Source organism: Myripristis murdjan, chromosome 4 (assembly GCF_902150065.1).
Source record: "Myripristis murdjan chromosome 4, fMyrMur1.1, whole genome shotgun sequence".
NCBI lineage: Eukaryota > Metazoa > Chordata > Actinopteri > Holocentriformes > Holocentridae > Myripristis > Myripristis murdjan.
In genome coordinates, this window is record NC_043983.1 from 15,228,326 (window position 1) to 15,249,714 (window position 21,389).

The window sequence follows — 21,389 nt, forward strand, 5'->3', positions numbered from 1 at the left end:
AGCTAAGTGTCACTGTCAGATGAAAAACCTTTAAACGCCAAGATGTCAATTTCAGAAAAAGAGAAAAATAGCCTTAAGCTTGACATCCATGTATTTTGGATTTAATTCAATTTGGTTTGAAAGGATTAAAACATTAAACAAAAAAAAAAAAGAGTGGTAATTTTTTCTCAAACCATAGAGGAGCATGTCACTCTCCAGCAAAAAATTGAAAACCACCAAAACTGAAGTTACTGGGTTTTCACATGGCAAAAGTAATTTAATAATACATACATGTATGCAAATTTAACAGTTGAAATTTTACCTAAATGTTGGCTTTGCTGACATGGACAGACAGAAAAATGTTGCCTTTCAGCTTTATGGATTTTATCAAATACTTTTTATAAACTTTTAAGACTTTTATACTCTATATTTGTGGCTTTTCCTTCTGAATTTCAACCCGGATTCTGCACCACTCTGCAACCGTTCTTACTCAAATGGGCCAGACACAGTGTGTGTGAATAAGAATGTTTACTGAAATGTTCTGTCATATTTCAAGGTTAGTCTGACAGTCCAACAACATATCCATTAATATTTGTCACTTATCAAATAAAAAAAGAGAGAGAGAAAATCAAATACTTCTAGTGGCAGTGAGCCATGAAGGACACTTAAGTAGCAAGAAAAAAAAAAAAAAGGCAGGCACCTTTAATCAAACACAGTCCCTACATTTACATGCAGGCTTTGATTGAATCTTTGAAATGAAAATAGGATGACTAGTTGCATTATCTGCACAAGAAGTTACATTCAACAGTTTTTCCACTGTCTCCTGTAAACAATCTCTGCTTTGATTGTTTGTAGGGAGTCAGTTGATTTGAAAGTAGATTAAATTGGTCCTGTAAATGGGAATACTGGGCTGCATTTAAACATTTACATGCAAGATGCCACTGGATCTATAATGGTTGACCGAAAATGCTTAGGATTAATGGTATGTACAGTCACAATTTTTGGTAGCTTCAATCAGCAATGTGGCGTGCTTTTCATATTGGTTATGAGGTCAATTCATTCAGGATGAGAGAAAATGAACTGTAGCAAAAGCCGCATATAAGTGTAGTCACTGAACACGGTGCACAACTTCAGTCTATCTGTGGAGAAAGCGGAATGCCTGGAACATCGACAACAACAGATAAAGTAGGTGCTCCACGGTCGGGCACTGACCACCAAAAGCAAACAGTGTAGCTTTAAAACAAGACAATAGTCAGTGTGCAGCGTGAGAAATTCACTGAGGCCGAGCGCAACACAATATCTACTTTGGAGTGGCTTGTCAACAGTGAAATCATGGAAAGAAGCAAGTGTTTGGCACATCAGTGCACGGTAAGGAATCACAAAGGAGGAGGACTATGCACTGTCTACTTTTGAAGTTTTTTTTCCCCACTTGTTGCTTCACTGAGGCATATAAGCAGCATCTGTTAAGGCAAGAGGCAAGCAAGACATTTTGTCACATGCAAAATTGCACGCATATTAAGGCGCATCTCAAGGAATTATAGCCAAAGCAAACAAGCATTGAGATAACAAGCATAAGGTATCAAAAATAAACGGAGGTGCCGCTATATTATACAAAACACACAGGAAAAAAAGTCACCAGATTGAAATCGTGCAGTTTACAGACTTTCCTTTCTCTAGGTGCAAAAAGAAAACCCCTGACCTTCATCCTTTCACAGCACACTGCAGTTTCTAGCATGCAGCTCTGGCAATACATAAAATCCTCTCCTATGATCCACAAGGCACACGCCTCTCACACACTGGTATCCTCAAACAGCTGCTACCCTTTTAAATAGTTTCCAATTGTGTCTTATTTACAAAATAGTACATCTTCTTAAACAAATTTCCTTCTCAGCATAAAATTGTGTTTTTTTCTGTGCAACGTTTAAAATGGAAAGAATCAGATTAAGTTTGATAGGCTACATGTAAACATAAGTGAAGTGAAATGGAATGGCGTTATTTTGAAGACAGCTCTCCTTCACAAATGTAAGGCTTTAATGAGCTTTACAGGGGAAGCCCTTTGTTTGATTTCCTTCTTTCAGTAATTCTCTGTTTAAAAAATCCTCTCAATCACAAAAAAAAGAATACAGCAATGCATTTTGTCATGTAACAGTGGAATTACGGTGTAGTCATCAATGTGTTCAGGGTTCTTGTGCACCACAGGATTGGCCAGCTGTCGTCTCCATCTAGAGGCCTTTTACAGGTATCACCTAGTGGCTGTTGTCGGGGTAGCTCGGCACTGCAGCAGGGTACTGAGGCAAGCTTGGACCTTGGGCCGTTTGAGCGACTGCGTTGAACCCTGCTTCCCTCACGGGCGCACTCTTCCACATCCCAGTGCTCCACTCCTCCTGAGCACGCTCAAAACTCCCGCCACCACCGCGGTACAGCCTGTGCACCTGCAGAGAAAGCCAAAAAACTTAATGGAGTGTTAGCATATGTTTTTCAGTGGCTCTGTGAGTGCATGTTTTTAAGAATGAAGGCCAGAATTCAAGTGAGTATGTGCAATTAAATGCATGCGCTGTTCTGTGTACATGTTGAACTCACCTTGATGAGAACCAGTCCCATTAAAACAGTCACCAAAGTGAAGAGCAGAGTTGTGATAAGCATCACTATAGCAGAGCCCACGTTGTAGCTGAAAAACATCACTGTCGCAATCCACCCGCTTTGGCGTGTCGGTGAGAGTGAAGTGAGGCAGGAGGGGTTAGTGCATTATATGTCATGAGCAAACAGGATTAACTACAAATATCCAAAGTTGTTCATGAAGCCATAAAGCAGTGCCGTGAAGAAACTGATGTAGTGACAAAATGCTTTGATACAGCACATGAGAATACTGTGTAACAATAACTTACCATCATACACTGTCAAGTGAATGATAATGACAGCTGTTGTACAAGGGGGTGGAAAAGGTTGAGAAAATAACACAAAAAAAATCAACAGCAAAACAAAAATCTATGACATAAATAAGTTTGGATATTATTCCTATACAAATGTAAGCATGTGAGAATGTATTTGTAGCTCTTAGTGTATGTAAAGAGTAGTTTGCTTTCTTGTTTTAATATAATTCCTGACAGCACCATACACTGTGCTGATCTGTCTCTTGTTCTGTTAAGGTAAATGAGCACCAACACAGAGCGCTGGCCTTGAAGTTAGAATAATGGCGGTTGAATGAGAACAGATGTGTCAATGTGGTTAACAGATGGCTACCTCCATAACAATTTAAGTAAATTAAACCCACAATACCTCCAGAAGGTTTAATTGTAATCTCTGGCACCCTAGGACCCCCCTTTCTTTACGTCAAAACTCAGCACCCATCAGGTGTAACTGATATGCTGCACCTACACTTCGGTATAGCCCGCCCTCTTTCACACTATATCCACTTTTGGCATAAACAGGCCAGCGGTTTTGTAAGTTAGAGAAGGAAGATTTTTACACTTGCGGCCACAACTGGTTTCCTTTTCTTGGGTGATATGACAACAAACTAAAAATTCAATGCATGTTAGAGTCAGTGTCCACTCACCAAGTTCCCCAGCCAGAGATGCCTATAGCCTGGATGAGGGTCAAGACACACTGAAGAAAGAAGATGAAGAAGAAGGCCATGAAGTTGAAAGAGCTGTCAGCCCTAGAAACACAAAGGGGAAAAAAAAAAAAAGAAAATACAAAGAAACAGAAAGAACAAAACAAGTAAGCTTCGGGCACTGATTGGTTTTTCAAGTGTGTCAGAGGCATTCTTGCTCATTTCCACTGGGTGCAAACACGTAGGTACAAATTTGGGTCAAACTGGAAAACACCCCCACAAGTGAGAATGATGTGCTAAAGCAATCAATCAAGCCACATAAAAGATTTTTCATTTTCAGTTTTCTGACTAAACAATGCGGGCGCAGACAATGAAACTAGACGCCCCTGTGAACAAAACAATAAAAGACACTAGAATTCTGCATCTACAATTCCACATACCTACTCCTCACATTCACGGTAGTAACAGTTTTTCGTCACTTTTCACCAGTGGGATCACGACACTGCATAAGGAACCATTTGAACTGCTATACTGCCACTACAGCAATGCACAAACCTTGAATAAAAACATCTCTCCATCCCTTTCTAATGATACAAAACATGGTAGGAGGAGACGAGTAAAACTGATACGACAACTGATGACTGATATGAAACAACGGGTGGGTAATTTGTTACTAAGCAAGTGTGACTGAATGTGAAGCTAGAGCACAGTGTTGAGTAGTATTAGAAGGAAAAAAATCCTCTTTTGCATGTCATTTTTGTGAGGCGAGTCACCCTGTTTCCGCCCTTTAATTTGCGATCATTGAGCAGGCATCCTTGTGTCCTCAAGCCACAAAGATCTTCATCTAAGTTACTTTGTGTAGGCCCTTCTTTCTCATTTCTTTGGTGAAATCTTGAGTTTTACATTTGACAAATAACATGTAAACTGCTGTATACTCTCCACATATTATATCTTTATGTTTAAATTATGTAGTTGTCTAATTGTATAGAGTCTTCACATGGTAATTTCTTCAAATTGGATACTCTCTTCACATTATGCATTTTTGACAATCTACTGACCTATCAGTGCCTGCTCTATGTAATTAATTTACCAAAATTATACAGGATTTATGATCAATACTGATGTGCATTTAACATAAATGAAGGGAGAAACCCAAAATGTTTTGTCACTGCTCAGCTTGTTCACTGTGCATTTTTTTTTTACTTTTGATTGTGTGAGTTTTGTCTCTTTGTTGAATTGATTAATCATAAAAAGTACTCATGCCCACTGATGTTTCCTGCTACTTCACTTTATGATTAAATGATTGCCAACCCTGTGACTGGAACATATTAATTATTCTAAGTAGAAAGAAGGCAAGGGTGATTGAAGAGATTTCTCTTTTATGACTTCTCATTTCACACTTCTGATAGCCAGAAAAGCATGCAGGAGTGCAGACTGTGTCTGAAACTGATAACATCCTACATCGCTGATAAAAATCAATACACTGCAACTATAAGCCTTACACAACCAAAGCTCTAAGAGTTTTAAGGAGAAATTATTCAGGGCTATGAGATTGTCTACATTGCCACTCACCTGAAAGCTTTGTAGAGTGGTCGAACCAGCAGGTTGTAACTACAGGGACTGAAGAGGATGAGCCAGAGCAAGGAGAAGCCAAAGTTTTGGGCAGCTCCACCTCCAGCCCACCAGGCAATACATGAGATCACATTCATGCACAGGGTGGCTGAATACACTGCAGAGAAGAGGAGAGCAGGGGATCGTTGAGACTTCACTTTAGCATCCGCTGTTAGTTTGAGCAGAAACGCTCAAGATGAACTTGTAGAGCTACTAATGGACTGAACACTGAAACTGCAATATGATTTACTGTGTTTGGGTTTTGGCTGCTTGTGGGACATGAGCATCCATCTCTCTCAAAGAGTACCATCGAGGATCTTTTACCCTTCCCACCCTCCTAATTATGTGAGCTGGCTTTCTTTTCTCTCGCATAAATGTCAAGAACAAGACACAAATGCAGCTGTCAAAGGAACGAGACCTGCGAATCGTGCTGTCTGTCTCCTGCCACATAAGAGACTCCCAGAAGCAGGATCATGTGTCCCACTCATGTGTCCAATATACCGTATTGATCTGAATATAAGACGATATTTTTTCCATTGAAAATGCCCTGAAAAAACGCCCTCGTCTTATACTGGGGGTCTAAGCAAATACACATGTATTGTACTTGCATATGTTCCATGCTTGAATGTGTACACTTCCCCCGCTCTGGCACGGTTGGAAGGGGTGTGCTCCAGCACGGTACGGGCGTTCATGCACGAGCACATGAACGGTCACGCACGCAGCGCGCGAACGTGGATACAACGTAAATCATGCAACTTTCCTCCTGCCTCCGCAAATCGTTTAATGCGAAGCGCGATTACCCGGTTGAATGTAGCAGCCAGCTGACATGCCGCTCCGGCTGTCAGTTGGACGCTTTCTGAAGTTACCTCCGAAACTGTCAAGGTAAATAAACATCCCTTAACCCTGGCTCTGAGTGCAATGTGAGACGGTGGCGGTCTCAGAAAGAAGAGCTAAAAAAAAAAAAAAAAAATGCCCACAGCCAGAGAAGGGCTTTTCGTGGTCCCAAAACTGGTCGATTCAACGAGACTGACAGGAGGGTGTGCAATTTTGTGAATGAGAAACGTAGTGAAGGACTGCCCGTTACGAGGGCTGTGATGCAACAAAAAGCACTTGAAGCTGCCACAGAGCTCAACATACCCCACACTGAGTTTAAAGCTAGCATGGGCTGGTGTTGCAGAATGCAGTGGCGGATTTAAGAAATTTGGGACCCAAGGCAAAGGCAGGCATGGATGCCCTCTGAGATGAGAGGACAACACACAAAACAGGGGCCCCGAGACACACATAATACAATAAGCATTCTGCTGGCATTTTAGCAAAAGTATTTTAATCAAAAACATAATTTTTATTTTATTTTATTTTATTCATCAATAATTTTCAGTATAATTGTGTTGAATATTTTATAGGCTTATTCTTCTTATTTCCAGGAGTTACTTAAAACAGTTTGTTCAATGGAGTTGAACTCTGATTGAAATTGTTGTAGCTCACATATCAGTTTTAAATACACATTTTCAAGCCAATTTATGTCAGATTGTTTTTAGTTTAGGTTCTGAGGTATTTTTAAATCTTCAAGGGTTTGGGGTGTCTCAGGGGGAATGAATTTTTTCAGGGGTGCCTTGGTTAAATGCAGGGGAAGACACTCACTCATCCATAGCATGTAGACTTTGCGCACTAACTGCTGGTAGGGTGCAGGAATTTCCTCCTCGATGTTCTGGTAAAAGCAAGGCTTAATTCTCAGGAACTGAGGCAGGGGCGGAAAGTTATTCACTCTCTCTAAAAAGGAAGTAAAGTGTTACTCAGCAGTGTAGTTAACAATCTCAGCACAATATCGCTCTTTAACATCAGAAAAGTTACTTTTACAGCACCAAAAATGCTTCCAATCCACTCAAGATTAGTAAAAGGCCTTATATGAGCTTTACAATGGCAAAACATCCCAGCTTAAGGATCTTCACTGGTAGTTTCATGTACAACTGGATGGTGTCCATGTGAGGAAATCACACAACTAGAAAGCTTCGGCTCAAGCACCAGTTACAGCAAGCATCTGCTCTACTGACGTGTCCTTAAGCAAGACATTGGCAAGCATCTGCTCTGCTGAAGTGTCCTTAAGCAAGACATTGAATCCCTACTAACTCCAGGAGAGCTGCAAGTGATCAATATAGTCTCACACAAGGTCTCAGCTGTAATTATGGACCAAACCCTACTTTAAACATAATCGAAATTCCATTAATAAATCAATCAATTAATATCAGACAGACCCCAAAACTAAGAGTGATATTGTCTTATCTTTTAGCACCAGTTAGAGGCTCTGTTTCTACACTACATAAAACCAAGACTTCTGAGGTTTCCACCAAAACTGAAATATAATAAATAATAAGTTTGAATAAATTTCTCCAGATCATTGGAAAGTTTACATGCAACTTGGGTGAGGACTGGGGTGCAAAAAATGCAATGACAGAAAGGACAGGGATGCAGAAAAGTTATATTACACTGAGGATGACTTTCCTGAAGCAATATGTAAATTGGATGATAAATACTTTGGATGCAATATGCAAATTTGATCACTGTCATTTTTAAACATTTATGAAGTTACAAACCTGCCATTGTGAAGTCCTATTTCTTTCCTGGAAATTAAAAGCATACAGGTTGTGTAGGACCCGATTCTTTTGTTGAATGCCCAAGGACAGACCGGAGTCAATCTTCAGCTCTCAGATATAATATTTATTTGGTCACATGTAAAGCAAAGCAGCGCTGGTCTCAGTGTGACAGAGCTCTCGCAGGATCTCAGTCAGAATGAGTGTCGATATCAGGAAATGATACACATTTATGTTCTTGGGCTTGGGCCTGCCCCGTACATAGGTTGGACATTAAACGCAACCGAGAATAATTGGCCAGTTACCGGACATGGACAGGCCAACCACTGTCCATGCCTTGATCTCGGAATGTGTGATGCTATGTGTATGTATGTTGATTGGGCGTGTATCTAATGCAATAGACCTAACAAATAAGATAGAGAAAATATGTCTGGTTCCAGCTTTGTTTACCTTCTGCTAACAGTCAAGCTGTTCTGAATAACACAAGAAGCATTGAACTTGAACTTACATTGGATACTGCAAGAGACATGAACTATAAGGCCAATTATAACAGTTGAATAGAAATCAGCAGAGAAGCATTTCTTCAAACCTCATATTTGCTTTGAGTTGAATACTGTTCAAAAAAGGTTCACAGTCATTGCAAATACCAATCTCCACTGCCTACAGGGAATATAATTCTCCACCTTGTCGCGGCTTCTCTGTTTTCCACTGTGCTTTCACCTTGCTTGTTTAGATGTTTACTTGTCACGCGGCTAGTTCAATTTTGAAAGAGCAAGGCAAAGAAAACTCTTCACTTCATGACTACAATTAGCATACTTAGAAAGTGTGGACGCCTCCAATCAATTAAACCTCTAAGCTGCACAGATCAGGTTTGTTCAGACTTGCTCCACTTTATTAGGCTCAACTTTTCCAAATCAGAGACCACAGACTACCAAATGGAGGCAAAAGGCGGTAATTGTTGATGCATGTTACTTTTCTGGCAGCTTAACGGTATTTCTATCAGGGAGAGGCATGTCTGCTGCCACCACAACAAGCCGCCATATCAATAAACTATTGCAAGCTAAATTATTTGTACTGAATCACACGTTTACTTGCTTACTTTAGCTAAGTAAACTCCACTGTGATATACTAACTGCGTAACAGATATATTTTATATTAACAGCAGCTAAAGCTAACGTGATATGTAGCTGCCCCGTCCAGTGAACGCACTGCTGAGAGCTTGTTCTACTTTATTTGACTAACTGGGAGGCGACTGTCTTAACTGAGAGTGAAATTCACCACAGTTTATCCACCCAGCCTGTGTAAAACACTGCTCGCAAACTTTACAGACAGGCCCAAAATGACTAAATAATACCGTGTCCTTACCTTGCCAGCACCCACGGAGGTTCGTGAACCGTGAAACATTCAGGATGCGCTTTCCGATAGCTCCTGGTCCCGTGGAAGAGAGCTGCACTGCATAGTAGCACTTGTAGTCCAAAACACTTCTCCGCTGCAGCAGCTCAACGCGCCCGACCCGATGACGAACTACAAATCCCAGGAGCCTTCACAGCTGTAAACGGGAAACGCGTGACGGAAAGATCACTTTTCCAGATTGGAGCTTGGCGCTTGGAGTCGAGGGGCACAAACCTACAAATACGTTTATTTCGCATTGATTGCGTTAACTTCCAAGTCCCACTGTCATTATGATGCCAATAAAATATTTTGCCGAGGGTGAATGCGAAATGCTTTTTTAAATATATATACGAAAGAGATACCTTAATGAACGAACTCTATACAGGTTTCTGGAATATACGATAGGTTTTAATTGTACTATCTGTCGGGATGCGAGTAATTAGTGATCCAGGTGAACAAAGGTCCTCAAACAGAACTCCAGGGAATCATGCTTGTCTTATCTCATACTTCTACTGTGGGATTATTTTACGAGGCTTTTACTCTCAGTCCCGTTCTTTGCAGTAAACCAGAACGAAAACATGGCATCTCGCTGAGGGACAAACCCCGCGGCCTATGAAAAGGCCGGAAACATCCTCCAGAGGGCGTGACCGGTACTACAAAGTTGGGGTCGCGCGGTTTAAATCACAAGACGGCCCGGAAACGGCGTTGCAAAGTTTATTTCGATCATTAACAAACTGTGACTCAAGAATAAAAGTGTTTCGGTTGTGATTACATGTCATGTGACACTTTTATGAATACTACGGTGTAACATGATCGACACCATTTTTGAATGAAAGATCCTTTAAGGCGCTCGACTCATGATAGCAACACGGTGGTGTACGCGCACGGCTCTGCAATACAAATCAAACGCCCCCACCTCCAATCCTTTGCCCTGCGTCTGACCAATCAGGGACGGTTATTGTCGCAAGTGACACACTCCCGCCAATTCAGACTGAGGAGCGCGAGGAGGCAGCGGGGGGATTCGAGGGAATGTACGAGAGATGCGGAAAGAGCAGGCACTTTTTTTCCAATTTGGTGAAATAAGTTAGAATTAATCCGGTAAAATAAGAAGATAGTACTTGGTTCGTCATTGGGAGATTCGTCTGCATTTCTGAGAACTGCTCCAGTGTTTTGAATTCGTGTCGCTGAGGTGAGCCACCAGTGAGGGGAGCCTCGGATTGTGGTGGTAATGTTGGCGGCGGAAAACCCATCCGTGGACGGGCATCTGGTAGCATCTAGCGTTACTCCACGTACAAGAGGTAAGATTACCACAACTGTCAGATAACTAAACGACCAACCCGTTTTCAAAAAATCACAGCAGTCTGCCAACATCACCTTTAACACGACAACATCAGTGAAGTGAAGTAACGTTACAGTCTCCTCTGCAGAATTAGCGAAGACAAACCAAATTAAGTTCATGCTAGCTTTGTTGAACCACACTAGCGCTTCGTCGTCCGTGTTGGAAGCAGCTCCATGTGTTGTCATTAGTGTAAATGTTAATGCCACTGCAACAAAGATAAAAGCAAAATGGTTTCTCACTGGAACCAAACACTGTGCTAGCTAACTTTAGCCGTGTAAGAGGCAAGATGCCCGGTATTGTTAATGGGGAACTTCGGTTTAACGTCAGTTGGAGACAGTAACTTTGTTTTTCTCGCACAATTAACCTAAAACTTTTATATAACGCTCAGCTATCTGATAGTGATAGATACATTAGCCCACACAACTTACCTAAGCACACCACTCGCTCATGTCATTGGCTAAAAGTTAGCAGAGTTGCTAACTGTTCGTAGGTAGTAGTCGGGATCGCCGCTAGCAGACAAGCTAACCATGCTAGTAGCAGTAGTCTACACATCATACCTGTTCATTCATGAATGTGGCTCCACAACTACACACTCAGCAATTTTCAGACATTTTGTGTAGCAGTGCACATGCTACGGTACATAAAACTCTTGTTGTGCTAGTGTTTATTTAATCAGCTCGTCAGTATTGTGGTCGGAGTAGCTCGTCTCCCCTGACAGCTCCGAGGTTTGCGCTGTGCGGGACTCGACCGGGGCCTGCCGCACGGACCTGCTTACCGGTTGGCGGGAGAGCAAACCAAACACATCCATTACACCGATTATACTGCTCCACAAAACGCCTCGAGCCTGACACTTTACCCAGCCAAACAAAACATCCATAATCGCAACGTGTTCATATTTCGATATGCAGTCGCAGAGTTTCACGTTAAAGCCAGGACAGATTGAATTTTTAACATTACAGTAACTTTAGTTGAACTGGCATGCGATTTTCTTTTTTCTTTTTTTTTTTTTTTTTTGTCATGGCCAACAACTGCGTGCTCAGTGGAAACAAAGTCTTAGGTGGTGCTGGTGACTAATCTAACCCTGCTGTTACCTTCAGCTTTACTAACATTTTTTATGAATTGTTGTCAGTTTAACCCCAGCAGTATATACCTCCAGAAAATCATTATAATAAAAAAATTGTCAGGTATTTTATGTATCCTATTGACTACCTAAATAGTCCTTTTAAATAAAACTTAACCCTCCCCACCCCCACCCAACATATATCAATATATCAAAGTTCTTGTGGGATTATCAGTGGTTCTTACACTAGTAAAGGTAATGGTTATTTAGGTGAGGGCCCTAAAGCAGAGGGAAGCTTGTATGATTATAAATTGCAGTGTTATAGTTCCTCAGTGTCATCCAATGGCTACAAAGTGTGTAAAATGTTCATATTTCTTTTATATGTTTGTACAGCTAACACAGCCTGAGGTCAATTCCCCCCCAAACACACAGTGCGCACAGATTGTGTCCAGACAGGACATTGAAAACATATTATTTCATGTTTACCCACTGTCCCTATTAAATTAAGAAAAGATCAATATATATGAAGCAAAAAAGGTCTTGATGTTCAATTAATTCCACCATATTTGTCCTTCACATAGGTTTTAGACTAAACAGTGAGTGTTATTTTAAGACAGTTGATGCCATTTAATCTCCAAAGAAAATAAAAAATCCACTGTATTACGACTTATATCAGCACGTCTAAGGCAGAAGTCAGTGTTAGTAAGCATCAGTATTTTAAGTTTGGTATGATTTTCTTATGTGGTGTTGGGCTTTTCTCCTCAGGCATGGATTGTAAACCCAGTAAGCATGCCAGCAAGAAACTTGTTCAAGGTAAGGAAATGATACTCTCTCTACACACTGTAGCATGTTGATCATTAGAGCCAGCCATTATAAAGTATTAAGGTTTATGCAGTGTGGATGGTTACATGATTTTATAACGACTGACTACAGTACATCACCGGTAAATGAAACAGGAGAATCACAGATATTCACAGTTATGGTCATGATGGGGCATATTTGTGTTATTCCAGTTAACCTGCTTTTCTCTTTGTTTTTCTCTGCCTTTTGTGTGTTCTTGACCACATCCAGTTGTACTCTTTGGCATAATTTTGAAATGCTACTTTGTTTACCATCACATTTTAAGCTGTGGAGTGGTCACACTAATCCACACAGGATTCAGTAATTCAATGAAGTGTTTATTATGGCCCACTAAAAGAGTATGCGGCATACGTAAATTAAACCTCTTGATTCCTTGTTTTCACTGCCATTAATTATTGTTTGAATTCACACACTACAAACAAGTTTATTACATAAAAATCTGAAAAAAAGTTTATTAGTTTTCAATTAGGGTTTTCTTGAAAAACTGTGCTAACAGTAAGGACTGTTATTTGGAGATAATAGTGCAACTACAACTGATGGTGATGGTTTTGTGTATTGTCCTCAGCTCGTCTCCCATTTAAGCGCCTGAACCCTGAACCTAAAGAGAATCAACAACCAAAACGTCCCCGTGCGCCTCCCTGCCTTGAACCTGGGCTTTCAGATGGGGAGAATGAGGCGGAGTCCCCCCAGCTCCCTGTGCGTAATGGACCAGCCTTGGTTAACGGGCGTGGACCCCTTTGATGGCTTCCTTAGTCGCAGCCGCTCTGCCCGTACAAATGAGAACAGGTATAGATCTCACAGAAGATTCAAGATCCCCCAGGAAGCATCTTGGTGCGCCTGCTCAGCCTCCCCTGCCTCCCAACTAAGACAAGACCTCCACTGGGAAATCCTAGTGACAATCATCACACTCCTAAGACACAGGATGGCACAGACGGCCAAGTAGTCAAAGAATCAGAGAATAATAGGGAGGTGGAATGAAGATGGAAGAGATGGAGCAAGCAGACGAGGAACGTTCTGCATCTGTCTCACAACTGGACACACACAAGATTCTCAAAGTGAGGCAGAGGAGGCAGGACGAGTCTGCAAGGCAGATGTTTCCAGTCTAGGGGACAAGTCCATGCTGTCACCCTCATCAGTCAGCTCCGTGTCTGTTGCAGAGAGCTCACCAGAGCAGACCGAGAGCGCTGCTACACCTACAGTAAGTACACCTTTCCTCACTGGTGTTTACGGGCTCATTGTCACATGTAGGGTGGGGCTCTGTACACAAATTAATGTCACAATAATCCAAAGATATTGCATCACCTAAAATATTTTTAACAGGATCTGCCAACATAGAGAATCAAAGTGCTAAAGCTAATTTTAAATAGTAACCCACCACTGAGACTAAGTCTCAGTCAGAGATTTCAGTATTTGTATTTCATTATTTTGTGTATCACACTAACTGTCATTACATTTTTATGATATAATTCAAAGTGCCGAAATGGAGTTTCAAACCATTATTTCTATATAAAATATCATTGTAAGTCATGGAGGATTAATAAAATCTAAGACTGAATGAAGTTGTATATGTCAAGTTCTTGTCCAACTCATGTTTATGTTTTATATACATGAAACGATTTGTGGAAACGTCAGAGCTCTCATACCACATTCTTAATAATACATTGTCATAAAAATCTCCTTTATTTGTGCACAGGAGCCAAAGACCACTCCCAAGATACCAGCAGATGAGAAAAAGGTCAAAACGAAGCTCATGAAGGTAAGAATGTTTACACATGCTGTTGAGGCAGGTTGATACTCCACGTTGTCAAACCCGAAGCCACCAGCTGCATGTGCTCATAACACAATCTGTGCTGTATAACCATTTCTATTTATTACGCCATTCACCATCATTTATTAGAAAGAAGCTGAGATTTCATAGAAATGAAAGACTTATTCTCAATTAATGCAACCAGAGTTTGCAAGAACAAGAGGGAGGCTTCGCCTGCGTCAGGAGAAGGAGCGTCAGAAAGGAAGAGGCTAAAGCTGCAAAGAGAAAAAGAAAGAAGAGTGCGCGGCAAAACTAAAGGAGGAGCGTGAAAGGGAAAAGCGGGAGAAAAAGGAAAAAGATGAGCGAGAGAAACCGGGAGAAAAAAGAAAGGAGGAGAAGGAAAGGCAGAGCGGTTAAAAGCAAAAGAGGAGCAACGGAAATCAAAGCAAGAGTGAGTCATTCTGACTCCCTTATACTTGACCAGTCAGCTTGACCAGTTTTACTTTGACATTGTTAAGTACCATAAGCTACTATTCATCAAGTCAAATATTATAGCAGCAAAAATTTTGTTTTGTGTAATAGCACTTCCCTCAAACTTGATCTTCTCAGGGCAAACTTGAAGAAAAACGGAAGAAAGAAGAGGAGAAGCGATTGAAAGAGGAGGAGAAACGGTTGAAAGAAGAGAAAGATGTAAGTTATGTAGAAAGGTGCTGTTTGGTGGTACAAATGTGATACAATGTTTTCCTTGAGATTTGCTCAAACAAATTACCTCTGTTTTTGTCCCATCTGTTTACAGCGTCTCAAAGCTGAGAAGGCAGAAATTACAAGGTTTCTACAAAAACCCAAGACCCCAACAGGCCTCCAAGGTAGTTGACAGGAAAAAAATTAAAATACTCTGCCACTAGATATTGAATTTTTATTCAACTGGGTTGATTGAGTTTATTCAGCAATCCAAAAAATCCAGCAATCCTTCCATGGCTGGTCTGTCGAGGCCAAAAAGTGAGTGAAATTCTTAATGAATGATACTTCCTCTTATTCTCAACGAGGATTGATTGTGGCCATAATTTTATAACTTTATTCATGGTAGAACCGGACATAATTTCAGTTTGTCCATCACACATCCATGGGACAAACACTCTCCAGCAGCTGAATTTTAAAAAGTAAATAAAACCTGTCTTTTCAACAGGACAGTTCTCACATTACAACTAAACCTGTCTGTAAATAGCTGTAATAGAACAGCCCTGACTACGTTTCAGTTGTGATAGTCTGTTTGCTCCTTTTTTTTCCTCAGTGTGTTTTTTGTGTGCTCCAAAATATAGCTAATCGGTTCAAAAACTGCAGCTTAGTTAACTTTGTCTCTCTCCTTTTAACCTCTAGACTCTTGCAGCCGCCTGTGGCAAGTTTGCTCCCATTTGAGATCAAGGACAACATGTGTCTCGCACCACTGTGCCGGGTCCAGTGTGAGGACTCTGTTCTGGAGGAACTGGACCAGTACTTGTTGAAACCTGATGATAGCCTTGATGGACTTAAGGACTGGATTATGAAAAAACCCCGACGATCAGGGCGCACTAAACCCAGACAGACAGGTCCACTCAGGTGAGACTGGCTGTAATGTGTATTCCTGCCAGTTTGTTGACTCTTTGTAGGTGCTTGGTGATCTAAGAACAGTCCACAAATGTCCCCAACATTATGGAAGCAAAAAATAAGAGCAAAAAAAATGTACCAGCAGTGACACAGCAATCTCTATCAGGTGTGTGGGACACATTTTTTGGCTTTGTCAAGGCTAACTCAGGGCCTCAAACCACTGAGTAATCGCTTCATGCTGTGATACAGCATTTGTTCTACGTAAGGCCTCTTCAGGATGACGGTATCCATTGGTCTGCAAATAGGCCAGTGAATGACTGAGCATGGATTACAGTAAATCATAATGCTATGTCACCCATGTGGGAAGCTTACTGGAGAATTACGCAGAGCAGTGTATGAGATGGCATTTTTCACCATGATCCACAAACTGAAAACTATGAAACTGTAAATGAAATATGGTTGCATCTCTAAACAGTGTAGCACATCGCCTCGTATGCAGGAACATGAATGGTGATTTGTGGTCACTTAAGTGTTGCTAAGGTTTTATTATGTATTTACAAATTGTGGTATACCTTGGCTTTTGCTACACTTAATTAATTTGTCGACATTCCATTGTTGTGAACCATATGTGCTGTTTCCTTGTTGTGTTATATCCTCAGGGGAGTGTGTGGTGGTGGCAGAAGGGCCTAAACCAGATGGTGTGCCAGACCGTAAACGTTATGGACCATGAAGCTGCTGCAGTTCCATGAGAACTACCGTCCAGCCTACTGGGGCACGTGGAGTAAGAAGAGCTCACACTCTCACCCCGCTGCCCCCTCAGACACACAAGGTAAATTTTACAGTTTTTCCTGTTTTGTTGGTGCAAAGCATTTATAGCTGTTAGGAATGCCTTCAGTCGTTTCAATTAATTATCAATCCACATATAAGAGATTCTGCAGGTGTAACTGTTGACTTTATACATTACACTATGCAACACTGAGCCTGCATAGACTGCTAAAAGCAGCTGTAAACTACGTGTGTAAACAGGATGTGGCATTGAAACACAATAAAAATATTAATGGATTACCAGTGTACATAAATGTAAATGCTGATATCTGCGGCCTACTCGCAGAACATGGCGTGGGTTATCTTTGTCCTCTGTATCAATGGAGAACCAAGATTGATTTTATCTTTGCTTCATTATTACTAATAGGTGGATAGATGAGAATGCTGCATATCTGTGGGCCAAACAATGTTTGTTGGAAACCATACACCCCACAAGTGCAACATATGTGCCTGGTGCCACCCTTTTCCTATATTTGCATTTCATCCAAGACCTTCATATTTCATATTGTATCACTGACATTAAAAGCTGGGCTTTGTCACCACAGGATCTGTTGGACTATGAGGTGGACAGTGATGAGGAATGGGAGGAAGAGGAACCCGGAGAGTCGCTGTCACACAGTGAAGGGGTGAGTCCAACTACAAGTTGAAAAAATGTGTCTAAGAGTTCGGCACTTCCCTAATAATGTATTGGTATGATGATGCATAGTATCATAGTTTTACATTTGTTTCAAACTTTTATAAAAGCCTACACAATTTATTTTCGAAATAAAATAGAAAGTTGGAAAACTATTAAATTATATCTAATAATTCATAAGAACGGTATGTTTTAATTTACGGTATTTGAGTTGAAACGGTATCATTTCACAGTGAGGTCAGATGCAATCAATCTACTGAAGCTCAACTTTAACAGAATCTTATACTGTTTGTCCTTTATTTGTAATTCAGCAAAAAAAGTCATTACAAAATTGTCAGAACCTCACAGTTTGAACTGGTTGGTATTCATCAGGAGGATGAGGAGGAGGGAGGGGACAACGAAGATGATGACGACGACGGCTTCTTTGTTCCTCATGGTTACCTCTCAGACGGGGAGGGGCGTTGGAGGAAGAGGTATGAAGGCTGCTGCATTCTGGTCATTTTGTCAGATATTTCTCTGCTTTTGTAAAAGCTTTCGTAAGAGTGGAGTGTCTGCCAAATTATGTTGAAGAGGGGAAAAGTCAGTCCATGCGTTCTGTGTGTTTCTGCAGGAGGGCGGTGACCTGGAGAAGCAGAAAATACGCCAGAAACTGAAAGCAAGGGAGTGGGATGAGATGATGCTGTTGAAGAAGAAGGTGAAGGTGCTGGAGGTGGTGGTGAGGGGCTGTGTCTGGGAGGGAGACGGCCCTGCCTTGGAGCTCCTCCAGCCTTATGCCATGTGTCGGATAGAGCCTTTACCCAAAACAGACACCAGCCCCAGTCCTGAGGAATCATCACGGAAACGCCAGGAAGATGAACAATGTGTGTAATCACTGGACTTACTTGGATACTTGGACTAAATTTGAAATTTTCAAGCCAGTATTATCTCATATGACATCGTGCATTTGTATAACAAGTATATCCACATGATCTAAGTACTTTCATTTCCACATCTAATCTTTGTTCACATACATTATCTAGTATTATTTACTATGCCAAAGGAAAGATATTTTGCAGATTTTTGTGTAAATACTCTGGAGCATTTCTCGGTTATTGCTCTTTGGTGTTATTACTTCATCCTGAGATCTGCCATCAACCAGGAACATTTAGGAATATTAAGTTAAACCTGCATACTTGGAAATTTATTTGAAGCCAGCAAAACATAAGCATTTGAAATTAGAAAATATGACTCATCCCTTTCAAAATGTAAGAGATGACTACAAAGACTGGTCCACTAACTGATTACTCAGGCAGCTTTATAACGCTCCTTCATATGTCTCCCATAGTGCTCGGTCAGCTGCTGCCTCTGCTGCACGGCAACGTCAACAGCAGCAAGGTCATCATCACAGAGTTCCAGGAGTTCTGTCGGCAGCAAACATCCTCCTCCTCATCACCTCCCAGTCTGGCCAGTCCTCTGTGCTCAGCAGACAACATTCCTACCAGGTTAGAGAGTGTGTGTGTGTGTTTATCATGGTTTACAGTGTTCAGTCTAGTAGGTCAGAGTTCTACTTGCCTCAAACACATTTCACTAGCCCAGCAGTTGGAGACGTAATAAACAGTTTCACCAAAATTGAAAGTATTTTCTGTACAACATATTATATAAACATGCTGCTGCTGAGAGGGGTGACATCTTCAGGTGGCCTCTCTATAAATTACAGAGACTATAATCCCATTAGAATGGGTACATAAAATTACAGACATTCTGTGTCAGTAATTAAAACTTAAACTTTGTTCAAGAAACTAATCCCATCTGACGATGGTGTATGCTTGCAGTCAGCTACACTAGATACTAATGTGCAAGCAGTGGATAGGCTTTGTCCTGCAGATCTTAGCACCTTTGCCGCAGCTTTGACTTCTCTTTTCCCACCTCTTTCATCAGAATACAATTGAAGCGGCTCATCAAGAACAACGCTGTCTATGAGAAGCGCTCAACACACAGGCGCTGCTGCTGGTACGCGCACACAAACGTCCTATCTCGTTTTGGCCAGGAGGCCCTCCCAGTGCCCTGCCAGTGGACCTACCTCACCACAGGAGCTCGAGAAGAGTCCCGTGAAGAGCCTCAAGCAGCTACAGGCTCACAGGGAAACTCTCCCAGCACACCCCAAACCTCCTCCTCCACTACACCTTCATCCTCCAACAAGAGGAAGAGCACAGGCAGCATGTCCATCACCAGATTCATGAAGAAGTGTACTGACCCGGAGCAGGTAGGACAGGGCACAAAATTCATATCTTTCTTCAGTCCGATTTGAGCCGTCTGTCCTGTGATCCATTGTTCTGGTACCTTTCTAACAGATGGGTCTTTTTCCTCTCCCTGTCACGTGTTTGGTTCCAGTATTGTTGACTTCACATGCTTTTCAAAAGGTCATTTTCATAGTTTTTTTTAAATTCGGATATCTTTGTTTCAAGTGAATTTCTTGTCTGTTGCAGACAGAAGCAATGGAGACGGATGGTTTCCAAGCAGACACTGAGGATGACGATGAGGAGGATTGCGCCATCGTCTCTACACAGAATGGTGGGTTGGACAGGAAGACACTTAATGTTGTCTTTTTTTATTTTTGGTTTGAGAATTGAGTTCTCTACATTTTTGTCAATGTGCTTGTTGAGCAAAGTTGTATGTGGGATGTTTTTATATGCATAAAATATGTGTTAAAATGCACCAAAGATGCATGGTAAAGGTTGGTGATTGGTTATCATGGTGACCACATAATCACCTTTTCCAACCTGCATAAACACTCCTGTGTTTACACTGTAGGCTCAACCAGAGAAAACTCCTCGAGCAACCCCATCACCAGTGCGGGAGACAGCCAGATGGAAGTCACACCAACAGATGCAGCTGCCTGCAGCTTGCCTAGTGCTGCTTCTACATTTGCCACTGCCTAAGAAAAGGACAAGCCTTCCTTTGTCCTTTCTGGGACCCTGCACCTTCCCTCACCACTGCCCAAAGGCTCCTCTCTCCCTCTTACATTTTGTTTCTTGGGTCTGAACTCCATTATGTCAAAGACAGAATCAGGTCTTCAAGCAAGATGAAGCACTGCACTCTAGTAGAACTGGCTCACAGCAAGCCACAAAGCATCTTATACAGTATACAGTGTTACACCTTACTCCCCTCACCTCACTCTTCAAGTGTCTGAAGACATCTTGCTTGTAAAATGTAGTTCTGAGATAAATCAGTGTCTGGTTCTCTTAGGGACATATTTGATTATATTTCATTACTATGTTGACTTTTACATTGGAGTTTCAGTCAGGCTTGTTTGATATGGGTGTTTGTGGAGGTGGAAGGTAGCAGTCTCTTTGGCACTGCCTTTGTCTACAGCAGATTGGGTTAAACAGAAGGAGAAAGAGCAGAACAGATATGCCCAATGGATGTGAGAACGAGCAGATTGTGAAGAATTGGCATTGTTGAAGTGTTGAATATTCATATCGTTATTGAATTTTAAAGTATTGTGTCACGGTCTAAATGTATATAGTATACTGGTAATTTGGAAATGAGAGGCTCAAAGTCCATCCATGTTTCTCTTTGCCTTCAATGGGTGCATTTATTCTGCAATTTCTAAATCTGAGTTCAATGGTGTACTTGCTGTTAGATCTGTACTTGTACAGTTAGGCCCAGTGTCATTTTTATAAATATGTATTTGTTTTTTGTTTTTCAAGAATACTTGAACAGGATAAATTCATTAAACAGAGTATGATTGTACTGCACTTTTATATTCCTTTCATTTCCCCTTCTATCTGGGTGCCTTTGTCAACATGCAACCACCCTCACTAACAGTTGCTAATACTTATCAAGACCTGAACTGTTTTGGTAAAAGGGTTTGATGTTTAAGAATACAGCAGATGCTGTAGTCTTTCAGGCTGCTTGACAGTGCTTGTATTACTACTCTAGGCCTCTATTTTGTATATTATTTCCTGATGGTTGGAGCTGGAGTAGTAAGATGGCCGTCCATTATGAAAACATTGCTGTTCATGTGTTATTTCAAGTGGCAGGCATTATGAATGCCCTGAGCCCTCAGCTGTTTTCATTTGCAGGTATTATAAAAGTTTTGATTTGTCTCAATAAAGCATTATTGTAAGAGCTATGCCTTTATGAACAATGCAAGAGTAAAAGTCTTTGTGGGGGAAAAAAAAAAAAACATGGTTCTCACATTTTAAAGTTGAAAGATGCCCTCCAGATGCAGATGAGG

General features: G+C 41.2%; 2 protein-coding genes across 4 annotated transcripts; one reads left to right on the forward strand and one right to left on the reverse strand.

The window, feature by feature from the left end:
- Positions 1 to 490: 490 nt before the first annotated feature.
- On the reverse strand, positions 491 to 9,679 carry scamp4 (secretory carrier membrane protein 4). Of its 3 annotated transcripts, XM_030049270.1 has the most exons (8): positions 9,483 to 9,679; positions 9,094 to 9,354; positions 7,732 to 7,758; positions 6,782 to 6,910; positions 5,102 to 5,258; positions 3,533 to 3,634; positions 2,560 to 2,677; positions 491 to 2,411 (listed from the first exon to the last, which is right to left on the reverse strand). In XM_030049270.1, exons 3-8 carry the CDS (start codon positions 7,736 to 7,738, stop codon positions 2,226 to 2,228), a joined length of 699 nt encoding a protein of 232 aa, XP_029905130.1. In that variant the 5' UTR covers positions 7,739 to 7,758; positions 9,094 to 9,354; positions 9,483 to 9,679; the 3' UTR covers positions 491 to 2,225. The 3 variants fall into 3 exon arrangements, with proteins under 3 accessions (XP_029905130.1, XP_029905129.1, XP_029905131.1); XM_030049269.1 differs by having other exon boundaries at positions 9,094 to 9,679; XM_030049271.1 differs by lacking the exon at positions 7,732 to 7,758 and having other exon boundaries at positions 9,094 to 9,678.
- Positions 9,680 to 10,093: 414 nt separating this feature from the next.
- On the forward strand, positions 10,094 to 21,372 carry chaf1a (chromatin assembly factor 1, subunit A (p150)). Its single transcript, XM_030049717.1, is given in 27 exon segments — positions 10,094 to 10,418; positions 12,285 to 12,332; positions 12,946 to 13,118; positions 13,120 to 13,163; positions 13,165 to 13,211; positions 13,368 to 13,415; positions 13,418 to 13,578; positions 14,074 to 14,136; positions 14,333 to 14,348; positions 14,351 to 14,524; positions 14,527 to 14,582; positions 14,737 to 14,817; positions 14,924 to 14,977; positions 14,979 to 14,993; positions 15,505 to 15,534; positions 15,536 to 15,723; positions 16,372 to 16,436; positions 16,439 to 16,507; positions 16,510 to 16,534; positions 17,075 to 17,162; positions 17,543 to 17,627; positions 17,630 to 17,643; positions 17,781 to 18,030; positions 18,495 to 18,651; positions 19,088 to 19,412; positions 19,636 to 19,720; positions 19,961 to 21,372. Coding segments are annotated over 27 exon segments (2,559 nt in total). The 5' UTR covers positions 10,094 to 10,348; the 3' UTR covers positions 20,089 to 21,372.
- Positions 21,373 to 21,389: the final 17 nt, after the last annotated feature.

Excerpts from the sequence above, each read along its gene's own strand:
- scamp4 (XM_030049270.1), bottom strand. Across the intron at positions 5,259-6,781 it reads AGTCTACATGCTATGGATGA|TGTATTCAGCCACCCTGTGC; the intron begins GTGAGTGTCTTC and ends TCTTCTCTGCAG. Across the intron at positions 3,635-5,101 it reads CCACTCTACAAAGCTTTCAG|GGCTGACAGCTCTTTCAACT; the intron begins GTGAGTGGCAAT and ends TTGTGTTTCTAG.